Here is a 15,003-nt window from a genome sequence, read left to right as displayed (position 1 = left end):
GGTAACGGGGCTGTACCTCTTCAGAGATAAAGCAGGATGGCTAGATGTGTGATTGTAAAGAATCTAATTACTCCTGAAATCCATAATGTTTCTGGGATATGTATCACCTTTTACTCTCTTTGGTATATCAACCCTGTTTCAGCAACATTTTCTGTCATAGCTATTAAGTTTCTCTCTTACACTTTTGGGGTTTTCTCCAGCTGATCAATGATAGATTGAACAGGGAGGCTGCAGACAACTTACAAAATAGCCTGCTCACTTCACAGGTGGTTGAAGCAGAGCAGGACTTTGCTGTGATCCTCCTCTGTTGGGTTTTGGAACCTGAACAGAAATCAAAACTCAGTCCTACCATGGGGAGCTTTGTGTCTGGCTGGGCACAACCTTGGATGATAAACAGTTTATAACAGAAATGATAGTGGTGATAATGGTGAAGTTCATCCTGAGAGGTGGGGACAACAGCAAATGTTTGCCCTTGTACGTGAAATACGAGCACTGTTGCTTTCCCCGTCGATGTTACACACTGCTTTCTCTAGATACCACCCTCACAAACTGGTGCCTCCCTCAGACATCACTGGTAGGTGGGACAGGGGTAGCAGATGATCTCCCCTTTCTCCTGCCATCCTTTGGGGGCTGTTGGGACACTCTTGGTTCATAATGTCAGTTATGATTGGCAATGGGCTCATGCTCCTTTGGTCTAACGCTCCAACCAAGTAGCACCAGCAATTCCCTCCAGTCATCTCTGTCCCTCAGCAATTCTCCTTCCCTTCAGCACAATGGGTAAATGTGCTTTGCTTTGATTTGGCTGTGGGGCAGAGATCCAAGGGAGAGCTTTGATTTATTTTGTCTCTGCTCAGGAGTGGCAGCACTGCTTTCCTGCCTGATCACTCCTCTGAGCCCTTTCCTCTATCAAGAAGGGCCCCCTTCCCCCTCCCCAGCCACATTTGGAAAGCAAACCTTGTTCACAGCAGATCTGTAACTAAACTCAAACTGATACCCTCCTGGCTCTTGAACCCCTTCTCCACTCTCTTAGTCCAAGGTTTGTGAACAGAGGCTGGCTTGGCCCTGGGTAAATACAGAAACTTTATATTTTCTTGCTACTCCCAGGTCAAAAAAGCAAGGTAGGAAAGGCATAATAACATGTCCCTCTCACCTCCTTCACCAGTATCAGAACATCTTGCAAGCACTTACCTGTTAGAAAATAAGCCACTGACACCCACTGTGTCTGTTTCTTGTTCCCTCTCCCTCACCCCAAGTTTTCTCAGCTCATTAAAATCTTCAACTCGCTGGGTCCTGAGAAGTTCCCCCTCGTGGAGCAAACATTCTTCCCAAGCCATAAGCAGATGGTGAGTACATTTGCTTTTCTTTGTTTCCAGCACGGATGGGGGAGAAGCAGCAAATGTGAGTTGCGCACAAGAGATGGTGGGAATTCAGGGAAGAGTCTCAATTCTGCTGACAGAGAATTACTAGCTAAAATGCAATATGCAAAAATCACTGCTTGGGAACCTCTTTCCTTTCTTGCCCAGCCCTCCACCGGGTCATATATGGACCCTGAAAAAGTGAACAATGAGAACAGGCTCAAAACCAAAGCAAAAAATCCATTGTAAAATCTAGTCAACAAAAGCTCATCTCTTAGAGCAGGGAATCACTTTATTCAGATAAAACGGCTTTTTTTACCCCTCCAGGAATCGTTTAAAACATATTGATGATTTGGGACGTGGGCCATAAGAGATGTTTGTTTCGCAGTGTCAGTTTGCTTGGTTTGCCATGTGGTTGCCATCCACAAAACATTTATCAGCCTGACTAGGTACTCAAAGTAAAGTGGAGTTCTTGAAAAAGAGTTTGTTTCGGCTTGCAATGTTTCCTTTGCACAGTGGCTCTGGGATCTACTCTTCCTGTCAACAACTAAACACTCAGTGCTCTGTGTGGCTACTGGGCACCGTATCAAACTCTTAGCACACCTTCCAAAGAGCTCTGCCTATGTGCCTTTCATTCTGGAGAACATGGCAAAGCAAGTGTCTTTGTTTAAAACTGTTCGTGTCTCTTGTTTTCCCTGGGTTAAAAGGATGACTACTCCTTCATGAATTTTTGCTTGCAACTTAAATCCATGAATTGATGGCTCTTCTTACCTGTCTGAGGTTTGATGAGACCCTGTGTGAACCGTGACACCCCGGATGAGGCACTGGCTGACCGAGCTTATTTCCCATGCTTGGTTGTGAGTTCCAGCAGCCTTGGCAGCCTGAAGATTAGGGTTGTTGAGATGTCCAAGTAGGCCTCAAAGACATGCAAACCCCTCTTTTCTTACACACTAGTTGCAACACTGTGGGCCAGCCACAATGCGCAATAGGGTGTAGGTACCTGATGGTGGATATAGGCACCAATCAAAATTCAAAGGGAAGTCTTATTTAGATTCTTGTGAAAAAATCCCACTGGTGCTCACTAGGTACTTGAATACCTTGAAATGCCAGCCCTTCATCTCTCTGTTCCAACACTCTGTTCTCTACCTCTGCTGTGTGGACAATGGCACTTCCATAACTCGCAGGCACATCACGAAGGTAAGTGCAGTCACGAGTGCTGTGAAGCACTGAACTAATGCAGTGGCAAGAGTTGTGTTATCCTTTAAGACCTAAAGAAATGGGTGGTCCTTGAACACTATGTGACAGTTTGTTGCAGACTTTTTAGGCAAATTAGTTGATAAATTCTGTTGCATTTAATTCCTGGTGATTTCTAAAGAGGGTTTTGTGGCATATGTAATGCTTCAGGACAGTTGTAACTTTGATCGTCGCTTCAGGAATGGTATTTGTGGAAGACTTAATTAAGGTTTTCATTGCAAATGCATTAGCTAACACTTTTAGCACTACTTTCTTGCCCGGAAATCTGGTTCTTGACTCCTCAGCACGTAAATGCATTTGTTACCAGCACAGCAGCTTGGTTCAGCAGAGCACTGTTCTTAATTTCACATACTTGTCATCTGTATAACTGATCACCTACTTGGGGATGCTATTGCTTACTCCCAAAAGAATACAGGAACCATTTTAAACTGTAGATAAATTCATCTGAACACAAACACTGTGGTTGACACGTAAGCTTGAGTAATCTAGTTCAAATCAGTCACTTTCCAAACATTTACACCCGCAACAATCCACTTGGGCAACTTCACGTCAGCCCTTTCCAGGTGGGGGGTCTCCCTGACGGAATGAATCTATATAACTTCTCAAGATCTTTTCTGGGTGCATTTTCACAGTATCCTGGGCTGTGAGGGCAAGTGCTTACACCAAGCAAGCTCCACTGCAGCCAACACATCAAGTACCTGTGAAAGTTGCTTGCCCACTGTGCAGCAGTCCCTCCATGTGTCAGATAGGAATATAAGCATATCTCCCTCTCTTTCTTCCCTTTCCTGGAGGCATTTTAAAGCTGTACCAGTTAGCACTCATAAAATATGCTGTGGTCCTTTGATGGCTGACCCCCCTGGAAGTGTTTATAACTAGTGTTATGGTTTAACCTCTTTGCAATGTGATATACTTTAAGCAATTAAGTTCTCACACAAGAGATCGTCATCCTTCTGTGTTCAAAATTTTCCGAAGCTTACTTTCTAAACCTTTGGATTAAACATAGAACAGATTTTAAAATCTGTTTCATTCTTTCATTTGTGTAGAGAATAGAGATTTTCCAAAGGTAAAAGTGAGATAAAGGAAACTTCTGACAGTAGGCCGATTTTTGTGAGCATTTTAATTTAGTTGAAAAAGCTTTTTTCTGAAGCTTCCTTCTCAGGACAACAGGGCATTTTTAACCAGCCTTAAACCGTAAGCCTAAAGAGAGGACACAAGGCTCTTGACATTTCGCAGCAGAAGAAAAATCCAAAAGATGAATCTCCCTTCCCTTTGCCACCGGCATGTACCTTTCAACCCTCCCCCCACCATCAGCTAACTGGAAATAAGAGCAATCTGGCAACTGTTCTTCTAAGGCTCTACTGGTGCTCCAGGACAGCCATACCGGCTGCCTTGCTCTGCAGTGACCCCCTACGGCCAGTTAGCAAGCGGGATACATCAACTTCAAAAGGGATTTTTCACCTCTCCTGGGCTTATGACCCCAGTAACAATTCTTAGAGAGATCAGCCTCCTAAGAAGAGGGAGGGACTGCTGGAGGGATCTTTGCCAAAGCACAAGAATTGCCAGAGGTGGAATATCTGCTTTGGGCCCAATAAAGCAGTATCAAGAAAGGGTAGGAAATGAATAAATCCACTTGCAAATCCGTTTGTGTACGTTTGAAGTGGACAGAAACTAATATAAGTGAAGCAGAGACAGAATGTCTGTGATAGAAATAAAACCACTTTACTGTTTAGAATAAAAGGACACTATAAAAAGTGAACATTATGCAACATTACCTTAAAAGACAATATACATTCACTGAATATAAAATTTATAAATAACATGGAGGAAAACTGTAAACAGTGCTAGAAAATTTAGCAACAAATACATTCCTTCTGGACAAGATTTTTCACACGGGTCTGGTTCCCTCCCCAGGTTTCCATGACTATCAGGAACAGTAGAGTGGCTCTATGAAGGAAGGACAGTGTCAGAGAGAAGGAGAAGCCAGTACAGGCAAAGCAGCAGCAAATGTTTAGTGGGTTTTTAAGATTTTCGTCAAGACTGGTAGCCCCAAAACCCACTTATTCTAAAACAGACCAAAAAAATCTGCAGTTCCCTAAATTTTGTTCTGCCCTTCTAAGGTATAAAACACATCGTGAGTGAGATACGCTTTCAGAGACATCTGAAAGAATGGAAACGTGTTCCCATGGAGGCGTTTACTTCAAACACTCTGCTGTAAAAAGCAGAGCAGTATGTTTCCCATCACCATGAGGCCGCATCTCACTCCAGCCAAGTATGAATGGGATATGGTGATATATTTAGGTTTTAGAGTAGTCCTACCTGAAGGTGCCACCAACTCTTCAAAACATAGGAAATTTAGACCTAAAACATCAGGTTTGTCTCATACAGGGGAGGGGGAAGCCTCCACAAGAGGACTTTATTCAAGGTACTCCATGCACAGCTCTCCTCCTGCTCTCTACTCCCCCCATTTTGGAAAAGGAAAAATCAAATCCAATCTTTCCCAAAACTTCAGTGTGCGTTTTGTATTTTTTGTAATTCTAAAGGGGGAAACATTTTGAAGCAAATAAGGAAAACATGTCTATAAACAAGAAAGCGAACAGGAACAGTCCAGTATTTTTAATAATGCTGGTGTACCTAAAGCACGGGGGGGTGGAGCCCTCATCCTGTACCTGTCCAAAGCTCATGCTCACATGAGCTGTGTGTGCCACCGACAGTTCCTCTAACCTTAGGTTATGGGGTGAAGTGAGGAGCATGTCAGAGATGACAGGAAGACATTTGTGCTGCTGCGAGTCATTGTATGCTTCATAGCTTAACGTTTTGGGGAGAACTTCACACCTGCCTTCTCACCTCTCCATGCCTGGTATTCCCACATACTGCATGGCCCGCTGTAATGAGGGAGAAGGGTTTGTTCACTGGCAGGCAGAAGCGACTTAGCAAAACAGAAGAAAGGAGAGCTGATAGAAAGAGAGAAGTCTGAGTCTGACTCAGAGCCTGTTCAAACCATTTAATGGCTCCCGTGCACTTCAAGGGAGCCTTCGGTCAGGTTAATAATACAAGCACAAGCTAAAGCTTAGCCCAAGAAACACACGTCCCTGATAGCATGCACAGAAACAAAATTAAGAAGCCTCCCAAAAGAAATGTATTTTTACTGGATTCTTCCCCCTCATTTTGGCTCCACATTTCAAAAAGCTTTAACAACTGTTTCTTGACACAGGAAGGGGAAAGATTTGCTACCAACCCCCCACCCCTGCCCATCTAGCTGTCTGCATCTCAGAAATATTTTACCATCTGCAATACAAAATGGGAATACGCTTCATTTTCTGGTAATGCATCTGCTGTTTTGTTGTTTACAAAGCACATAGCTAAATTATATCCTATTTAGGGACGCAAGCCCTCATAGTATTAGAATGCAAGTATTTTCACAATAATTTGAGTGCAATACTGTGATGTCTCAGCTAGCTAAATGAATCAGTGACAGGTAAAATATGCAGAGCTGCAGTTTAATGAAAATTCAAATCAACACTTCACTGCACCAAGGGGCATTTTCGTTTAGCCTCCCAAAGCCGTGGGACGTGGCTGCAGCTCAGAGAGACGCCGGCTTTGCAAAGTCGCCTGGAGCTTGAGGAGCCCCCTCCAGCCACGCCGACTCCACACAATGCCAACAGTGGGGGTGGCGAGGCTGGACCCACTCTGCCCCCAGTGACCCTCAGGGATTTGGTCAGCCATGCACAGCTCGAACAGAGATTGCTCCACTGTGCCCAAAGCCCCACCCCGTACTCCGCCAGAAGGGGCAACACTCTGACCCACCATCTGATCCTACAGTGGGTGCTGTGAAGCACCCTACTCTCCTTCTCATCTCCACCCCATAATTCCGGAGTAGTCACAGGGAAGGGGACTTCTGAAAAGCGTTCCAAGCCTGAATCACAGGAAAATCCAACAGATTTTCAATGTGGTTTGTGCTGCAATGACACTCAGCGCAGCTGAAAAAAATAATGCACAGCAGACCTAGGCACCTCTTGCATCAACTCTTTGAAAATGCCCTTTAAAGTTCACGTGAAAAATGAAGCTACGTGCATTTTTGCTGCGACAAGTCATCTAATAAATGGGGCATTTCAGGGGATGTATGTCTGGCAGAGCTCTGGTAGCACACAAGGAACGTAAAAATGCATCAGGGCCCGTCTCAGACACCCTTTCCTTTCCGTTTGGCAAAGAGGTCCCAGACAACTCCCCAGTAATTGAGGTCACTGACTGTAAAATGCCGTATTGCCCCAAGCTGGAATCACTGCAACACTTTTTCCTGCTGGTGGCAGCTCTGCTTCCTAAGTGGAATGAACTGAAGATATATGGAAACGTAAGATAAATAATCATTATAATACAAAAATGGAGTTAAGCATAATCTTCTCCCTGCCCAAGCCCACCCCATCCAAAACTCAGTCACCCATTTTTTCAGCACCCCTTCTTCACCATCATTAAAACTTAAAATACTTTTATTTGATAAGAAAAATTATATTATAGTTTTCTTAATAAAAAACAAAATAGAATGAAAAAACTTCTCCAGTCAACAGCAAAGCACAAGACAGTAAGGCTCCTCCTCCCACATCACTGCAGGACATGGTATGAGCACATGTACAGAGCTATGCTTAACAGTGCCTCGAGGGAAACACAGCACTTGACACAGAAGGAATCCTCTGGGCAGCTGAAATTTTATGATCCCAGCCAGCGCTTACTAGGAGACCCCTTTTCATTGTCTAGCCCCCCCACACACACTTCCTTTCACTATATAAACAAATGCAGCTAGTGTAGCTGCAGGGGAGGAACCGTGGTGCAAGGAGGTACAGAGGAAACAATGACTGTAGCCACTACTGCAGATACACTGGAGCTTCAGTATCTTAAAAACAACTCACTGACTCGGAATGTCAATATTTCTGTCTTGAAAACACAATCAAACCATTCTTCTGTTTATAACACCAAAAAATTTCCACCTCCTGTCAAAAATAGCTTATGTCATTATGTGTATATACATCTTAGTTCGGCAAAACACTATTTTGGCAATAGATTTTTTTTTTTTTTATAGTAAGAGTTGTAGCAAGTCTCCCCTTTCCCTCTTCCATGTGATTGATTTACAGTTGGTATTTTTGCATCTGTTTGGTTTAAGGTGTTCACAAGCTGGTTTTGCTGTTGAAGCTAAGCTGCAAAAATTTCAGGGGCCTATGCTGCTCAAAACAGGATGGCACAGCACTTCATCTGCTCTGCTGTAGGTGGATTTACCTCCCTGAACATAGGGGATGGGGCTTTTCTTTTTTAAACAACAACAAAAATACGAAATACTCTCTCTTTTGTTCTGGGGAAAGCCAGAACTTCAAATGTGCTGTTGCATTAACACTGTGACTGAATTAGCTAGGACAAGCAGTCAACAATGCTTTTACCAGATGATGTGGTCAGACACACCAGGTGAATTCTCCCACTGCTGGAGTCGATCACATTGCCAATCTCTCCCATAGAGGAGGATTTCTTTTGGACATCATATTTTCCAGAGTTTAGGCTGGGTTTCTTTTCAGTTTGTTTCATTTGCCAATCTGATTAATGCAACCTGTTTTCCTTCAAATAGATTTGTCTACGTATTTTCAGCACTTAGTGCATGAGGAGGGGTGATGGGAAGCCAGCGTATAGAAGAACACCGTGCCTAACTGGCACAGTTTTTAGATTTTTGTTTTCCTAAAAAAATAGAGATTATATTGCTACAGCTAATGATACATGTAAGAGAGCAAGAGCTCTGGGTTTTTTCTTTTTTTTTTTTTTGTTTTGTTTTGTTTTTTGGGGGGTTTTTTTGGTTTGTTTTTTCTTTTTTTTTTTTTCCCCCTCCCATTTTTCCCTCTGGTGTGCAAAAGTAAGCTCCCAAATGTCGTCTGATCAAAACGAGTGGTATCAAAAAATGGAAGAGGTGATTACAAATTCAGTAAGGTAGCACAGACTTTTTTTTCCTTTTCTTTCCTTTTTTTTTTTTTTTTTTTCTCCTTTTCTTTTTTAAGTGTTCCAAGTGCTAAAATTTGCATGAAAACAGGCACTAATTTCATTGTCATCATCATGATCTGGTAAGAGTTAGTGTCCAAAGGAAGATCAGCCACAAGTAAGGGAGAGGGGAGATAAGAAAGGGATAGCGTGCTCAGGGATCTGTGGCATTGATTATCGTTTTATCTGGAGGCGCCCATCCTCTATACCAGCTGCAGTAACCTTCTGCCCTCTGGATGCAGGCATAGTGCTTCGCTTGGTATCCTGAGTGGCCAAAGTTGGAGAGCATGTCTGTCCAAATGCACTCGTTCTTGGAGGTGGCAAAGCAGGGCAAATAGTAGCAGGGCCTTATCTGCAATTGTAAAGAGCAACCAGGTAAGGCTACGCGGAAAAAACAACATTATATAAAATGTCATTTTACCAGAGACAAGGGATTCAAAATTCCACTCCCTCAAACCTCGCTTACTAACCCCAAATTCAGCCTCAGTTCAGTAAGCACGTAAGCATGTGCTTACCTTTACATACACAGGTAATTCCAGAGTCAAAAGGGCTTTTCAGGTGCAGAAAAGCTGAACTTGTGTCTCTGTTTTTGCAGGCCTGAGGCCATGAGCAAAAATCTTAGTGCCCATGCCAGGCTGTGAGGTTTTAAGCCCTCAAAATGTTTACACAGGATAGAAGTTGAACTTATCTTGCCAAGCCCCTGGTACCTGATTTCATTCAACTGCAAATGATTCTGCACCGCTTCTGAAAGCCTTCCCCAACCCCAATTAACTCCAACAGGGCATTAAAAAGGCAGGGACTCCTTTTTTATTTGATTGTCTCTTCTCTGGTATCAACGCTAAAACTGAGCTTTATTTTTTCCCTGTAAAAATCGCTGTCCTCCATTTCTCCTCCTGGCTGTTCATCATCATCACTGGTACTACCAGACAGGGGAAACAGAAATCTAGGGTTTGAATGTCTTAATGCCACTTAATTAGAGACACACATACCTTGCATCCACAGCCCAGATGATAACGATGATTCAGTCCTTTACGCTGGGACAGAGTCAGCCGGTCCCATTTCTCATACCAGTTGCACAGGCCAGTGTAAACCTTCCCTTCGTACACACGGCCTTGAAGAGAGAGACATGGTCACAAGTTAGCACTTCGCTCAAGCACTTTTCTCGTTTCCTGAGATTGCTAATGCTCTCAATATGTTTGGCTTCAGTCACTGCTCAGCAACTGCTTTCTTTTTATTAACTGGTTCAGGAATCTCTGGCCAGCAAGATTACAGCACTTCTGTAAGTTAAGAGTGTTGTTCCAGCTGTAAGCACCGGCAACAACATGCAGGTGAGGAATGCTGTCAAGCCCCTCTCAACAACAGAGCGAAGTGAATTGACACCTTCGCTAGTAACGAGACTTGGCAACTGCCACACCCCTATCTGCTTGCAGCCCCCCATCTCAGCAGCCTGCCTTTCTCCAGCTCATTCCAAAAGGGATCTTCCGTTTCTGGCACAGATAAGTAGCACTGAGTTCGCTGCGACAGACGTGCCAGCTCAGGTATGAATTGACAGCTGTGGACCATCGTGAAGCATGTTTGTCACAACATGGCTGGGTGTGAGAGATACTTTAGGCGAGAGAGGGAAATCTAGAGAGCGAAATGACTCTCAGCATTAACAGTACTGAACGCCAGAATACTGTTGGCCACCTTAACACTTGAGAAGCTGGGTACAGAGCTGTCTGCACAGCTGCCCATGTCTTTAGCAGACGTAGGTACAGAACAGAAGAGGTTTTGATTATGAAGCGGTACACCGTCCTTTACCTGTAATCAGGTATTGGTACTTGTTGACCTCCAGCTTGACTCCACAAAGACTCTCAGAGGCTTCTGTGTAGATGTACTGAACATGTGGCATTATCTGGAAGCCCCTGTACATCTGGAGAAAGAAGAAAAATGCTTTAAGACATTTTAAGGTTAAAACTTTTCACATAGATTCTTTACAACCTACATTCCTAGACTAGGGTGACAAGCAGTGAATTTTTAGTGTTTACAGGGGTGAAGGACTAATGGCACGAGCTGGACTCTGATGGAAGTCTCCCTACCAGAGCTGCTGGTAAAGCAGAATACCCGCTTGCTAACAAGCCATTGCAATTCAGCACAGGGACCACTTTTCCCCCCTCGCATTAGTTCCAGTGGCAGTGAGTGAGGAAAGCGCCAACATCACAAGCTCTGCCAACATCCTGAGCAATTTTTTCCCTTATATAGCTCATAATTAGGGAGAAATTAAATTAGTTCAAGTTTGGGATCTTTCTCCTTCATGTGATTTAAGCAATTTCTTCCAAACTAAGGGATTTTTCTTTTAAACAATGACCCTATTTTCCAGTGTTGCTGCTGTAAGAGTTTCAAACCTTTGGCGCTTGATCCAAGTCATCAAGCCAGACATCCCCTTCTCAAACGCCTAGCATGCGCAACTCCTGCTGATCTCAGCAAGGATTTAATGTTTCTCCAACTAAATGAACACAGAAATAGAATTCTACCCCATCTCCTAAAATTATCCCAGTACTGATGGGCGCCATAAAGAAAATATCATGTATATATAATTCCTCTACACTCCTTCTCCTTTTTCATCATCGTTCTTACAGTTCAGTTTAATTGAAACATGAACCCACAGATACACTGCTAGTTGGATTCCATCAGAAATTAGCGTGTGTCCCTATCTGACCTGACCTTACTGCTGCCATTTAGGGAAACTCATGCCCACCTGTTAGTAGCATAATGAAGTCTGTGCATGGCAATGAAACAACCTCTGCCTCTCTACATTGGCCCCAATAAAACATACGCTATTTTGGAAACATTGAGGATGACTTTCCTGAAAATTTCATCTTTAAAATTTGGTTAGCTTTTCAAAGCATTCAGTCTCTCTTTTCTCCCCACCAACTGTATAAATGGCAAATGTTTAAAAGTTAAAAGGAAAACAGTAAGAGTCACAGTTTCATAGCATTTCCCAGCCTATCCTTTTCTCGGTCAGCCTTATTGATAGAGAGCACATTCACATTCAGTTTAACTGTAAATATTAAAGTGAGGCAAAAGAGGACAAAAAAATCCCAAACATTCCCTGAGCTGCTGTGTCGCCCAAGCTGTGGTATTCTCCTCCAGGCTGTATTCTATTTCTTGAAGTCCCCAGTTATCCCAGGGTATTTCACTGTTCCCTCACCTTCCTTAAAAGCAGTAAACCTTTTTCCTTCTGAAAAAATATCTGTTGATTTAACAGATTTTATGCTAGGCCCAGATACTGCATATAAAAATATAAAAAAACCTACTACTAATTCTGCTATGCTAAGAGGTCAGACTATCTTCTGGGCATCCACGGAATGTCTGCCAACTTTTTTTCCCCCTTAGTTATATTACCCCTATCAGCATAATCTTACAACAGTATCACAACTCAGCGACAGCACTGCTGTGCACAGTAAAAGATATGCTACAGGGTTTGCGTTTTCCAGCCTTCCTTCTACACCCAGCAAATATGCCAAGAAAGCATTTTTTTAATTAACAAAATTTGATTATGAACAAAAAGCTCACAGATCATGTTTAGAATACACCATTGTGTTCATAAGTGAGCAAAGTCTTTCAATGAATATGGAAGAACTGAATCTTGCCTAATCTCTGCTTTCTCCCTGCAATTTTCTTGGTATGGGATGATCTATTCAGATTTTCCAATTATGTTCAGGATAGCTGGAGACCTAGGCTCTGGCATAAGCTTCCTGTCTGTCCTTGAATGGGTTTTTTAGCCCCCAGTACACTTTTGCTCCTCATCTGTAGAAGAGCTCTGCCTTGCTTCCCAAGCATACTGTGAGGAAAGGCACACAGAATAAAGATCATGTGCTCAGACCCCATTCTAGTGGGTGTCACACCAAGAAGCTATGATAACAGTATCTAAGCAGATAAGACTAGCTAAGATAACAGCTGGGGCTGCCCAGTCTCTCCAGGCAGTGTGTTATCTACACTGCAGAGAGCTGTATGCTGTGCGTGTCCAGTACAAGTGATCTGCCACTCAGAGCGCTAAGCTCCAAGTGGTGTTGGGTTAATTAAGTATCTGTGCCATAAAGTCCACACGTGCACAGGCATGCTTTGAGCCCATTCTGCCCCTTGCAGAAGGAGCTATAGGCTAGACTGATCATTCCTCTGAGAAGCTGCTCAGGCCTTTCCTACAGGACCCTTACAGTCGTCACTCCTCACGCCTTCTGCAGCATCAAGCTCACCGTGACTGCCTACGACGTAACTAGTGATGCTGAACTGGGGTTACGTTTTCAACTCCTGGACCTAATTTCCTGTTCACATTACCATCAGGAACACCACTGTCAGGGTTGCTGAAGGAAGCATGCTCAGCCTCTCGAGAAGCACTTCAGCTCACCCCTCAGTGACCCTCATCAATGCTAGCAACTGTCACGCTAACTGACCCAGTGCTGGGGGCAGACCGGGCCTGCCTCGCCCTCTGATGACTAAAGAAAATTCACCGTGACCTTGGTTCTCAGGGGAGGAAAAAGAAATTTTGGCAAGGGCGAATCTTCTACAGATCCCCTCTTTCAAAACAAATAAAACAATACCTTAAGCGTTATTTTTGGATACACGAAATATCCTGGAAATGCTATTAGACCGGTCAGAAGAAAGCGAACCATAAAGCTAGTCTCTCTCCTCACTTCTACCCTCAGAGTCCTCCTGTTGCCACAAATGTGTATTTTTGGAAGCATAATGACAGGGAACGAGGCATTAGCAAGCGTCACATGGTGGTGCCTGCTAGTGCTGCTCTATTTCCAGCTGTGTCAGCATTCCCCTTAGCAGCTCCCATAGTGCCTCAGAAACGCACATGAAAATCCTGTGATGGTTCCTGCTACATGATAAACTTCACCCTATGATACCATGTTCCTCCCTCTAGCCCTCCTGTGTAAGGATACACTAGACACCAAGGTTTGGAGTCATCTTGCCTAACCTTCAGCTACCTAAAATTTAGATGCTTCATATGAATTAGGCATCCTCTCTAGTTAAACACCAAGAACGGGCACCTCCAGAACAACTTAGCCCATCCTAAAATAGCTGTCTACAACTGGTGGGCTGAATTACACTTTGGTGGTTCCTGTCTCTATCCACTGACAATCAAGAAAGAAGGAAAGACTCAACACCTCGTTTTAGTCTGTCTAAAATTAAACCAAATTAATCCCACCCTACTTCTTTCCTCTTGGGACTATCACGTTTCCCCTCATAGACTCATTTTACAGATTAGCAACAAACCAAGGAAAGCCTCCTTGCTTCTGGCAGCCCGTGCAGAGTGCTGCCATGGTCAGCCAGGACTGTTTGTGCACATGGAGCCGAAATATCTTATCTCCTTGTTTCTTCTGCAGTTTCCTGAAATAGGTTTGGGCCATTCTCAGAATGCACTGCAGCATCACAGAACATGCAGGGTCAGATCAGTCCTGTGCAGATTTCTGACACGTGATCTCGAAATATGCTTAAATTATTTGAGAAAGCAGTGTGGGGATGCAGAAGTTGCTTGAAAAAGCACAGAGACTTTTCAAACAACAAACCTGAACGCTAGAAAACCTAGCACTGTTCTCTGACTGTGGGCTGACCTTGTGCTCCAGTCCAGGCACCAAGCTGGTTTAGTTGTGAAATTCAGCAACAAGTTGAGGAGTGTTACTGAGAGCAAGAATCAGCCACAGCAAACTCCAAGGAACCCATGAAAGAAATACAAAGATTGTTTGTTGCCTTTCAAGGCTCTCAATGCTTTTCACAGGCAATTCAGTACACACTGCTAGACTAAATGGCTTGTTTATTTTTCATCTGCAGGTGCAGATGGGTTTATAGGTGGCCAAGAAACACTGACATGTTAGTTTTATCTTCAGAGTTCTTCCCATGCAGCTGTGCAGAGCCATAGGCCTCTTTAGTTTTCTTTTCAGCAGGAGGACAGTCAGCTTTCATTGGGGAGAGCAAGAGAGAGATTTGCTGCGTCATTCTGAGCTCCCTCACTGTATGGAGCTGAATCTCTCTTTATACTGAAGTATCTAAGCTCAGCAGAAAGACAGCAGGATTTCAAAGAAGAGACTCAGTTTGTTTGTTTATCAAGAACTATGTCCTCCGGACATTCCAGTTCTACTGAGCACTTTGACTGCTTCAGGTTCCATCCTGCCAAAGGTCACAGTTAAATTTGCAAAGCAACATCCCATCAGCCCACCACCTATGTAGCAGGCGTAGAGACAGTTTGACCAACATATGATTTCCCCTTTAAAATCATCCTTGCTTTTGTTGGACATGTAGCTTCCCAGCAAAACACTGTGGAACTGCTCCTGCAAAAAGGCAACTGTTCTCTTGTGGTCTCAGCACAAGGGCAATGCAGATTACTGCAGCATCTGCTGTAAAC

General features: G+C 43.6%; 2 protein-coding genes across 2 annotated transcripts in view; one reads left to right on the top strand and one right to left on the bottom strand.

Moving 5' to 3' along the window:
- The window catches only part of SYN3 (synapsin III), a 203,184-nt gene that overhangs the window by 63,762 nt on the left and 124,419 nt on the right, over positions 1–15,003 (top strand). The window contains exon 6 of the mRNA XM_033004423.2: positions 1,254–1,343. Within this exon, the coding sequence (XP_032860314.1) occupies positions 1,254–1,343 (90 nt within the window). The remainder of the gene's footprint in view (positions 1–1,253; positions 1,344–15,003) is intronic.
- Positions 3,708–15,003, bottom strand: part of TIMP3 (TIMP metallopeptidase inhibitor 3) — a 40,878-nt gene continuing 29,582 nt past the window's right edge. The window contains exons 3-5 of the mRNA XM_033004425.2: positions 10,416–10,527; positions 9,605–9,726; positions 3,708–8,967 (exon numbers count right to left, since the gene is read on the bottom strand). Coding sequence (XP_032860316.2) covers positions 8,770–8,967; positions 9,605–9,726; positions 10,416–10,527 — 432 coding nt within the window. The 3' untranslated portion in view covers positions 3,708–8,769. The remainder of the gene's footprint in view (positions 8,968–9,604; positions 9,727–10,415; positions 10,528–15,003) is intronic.

This window comes from Tyto alba, unplaced genomic scaffold, assembly GCF_018691265.1.
Source record: "Tyto alba isolate M040663 unplaced genomic scaffold, T.alba_DEE_v4.0 Super-Scaffold_2, whole genome shotgun sequence".
Taxonomy (NCBI): Eukaryota; Metazoa; Chordata; class Aves; order Strigiformes; family Tytonidae; genus Tyto; species Tyto alba.
This window is presented reverse-complemented; position numbering and strand designations above follow the sequence as displayed.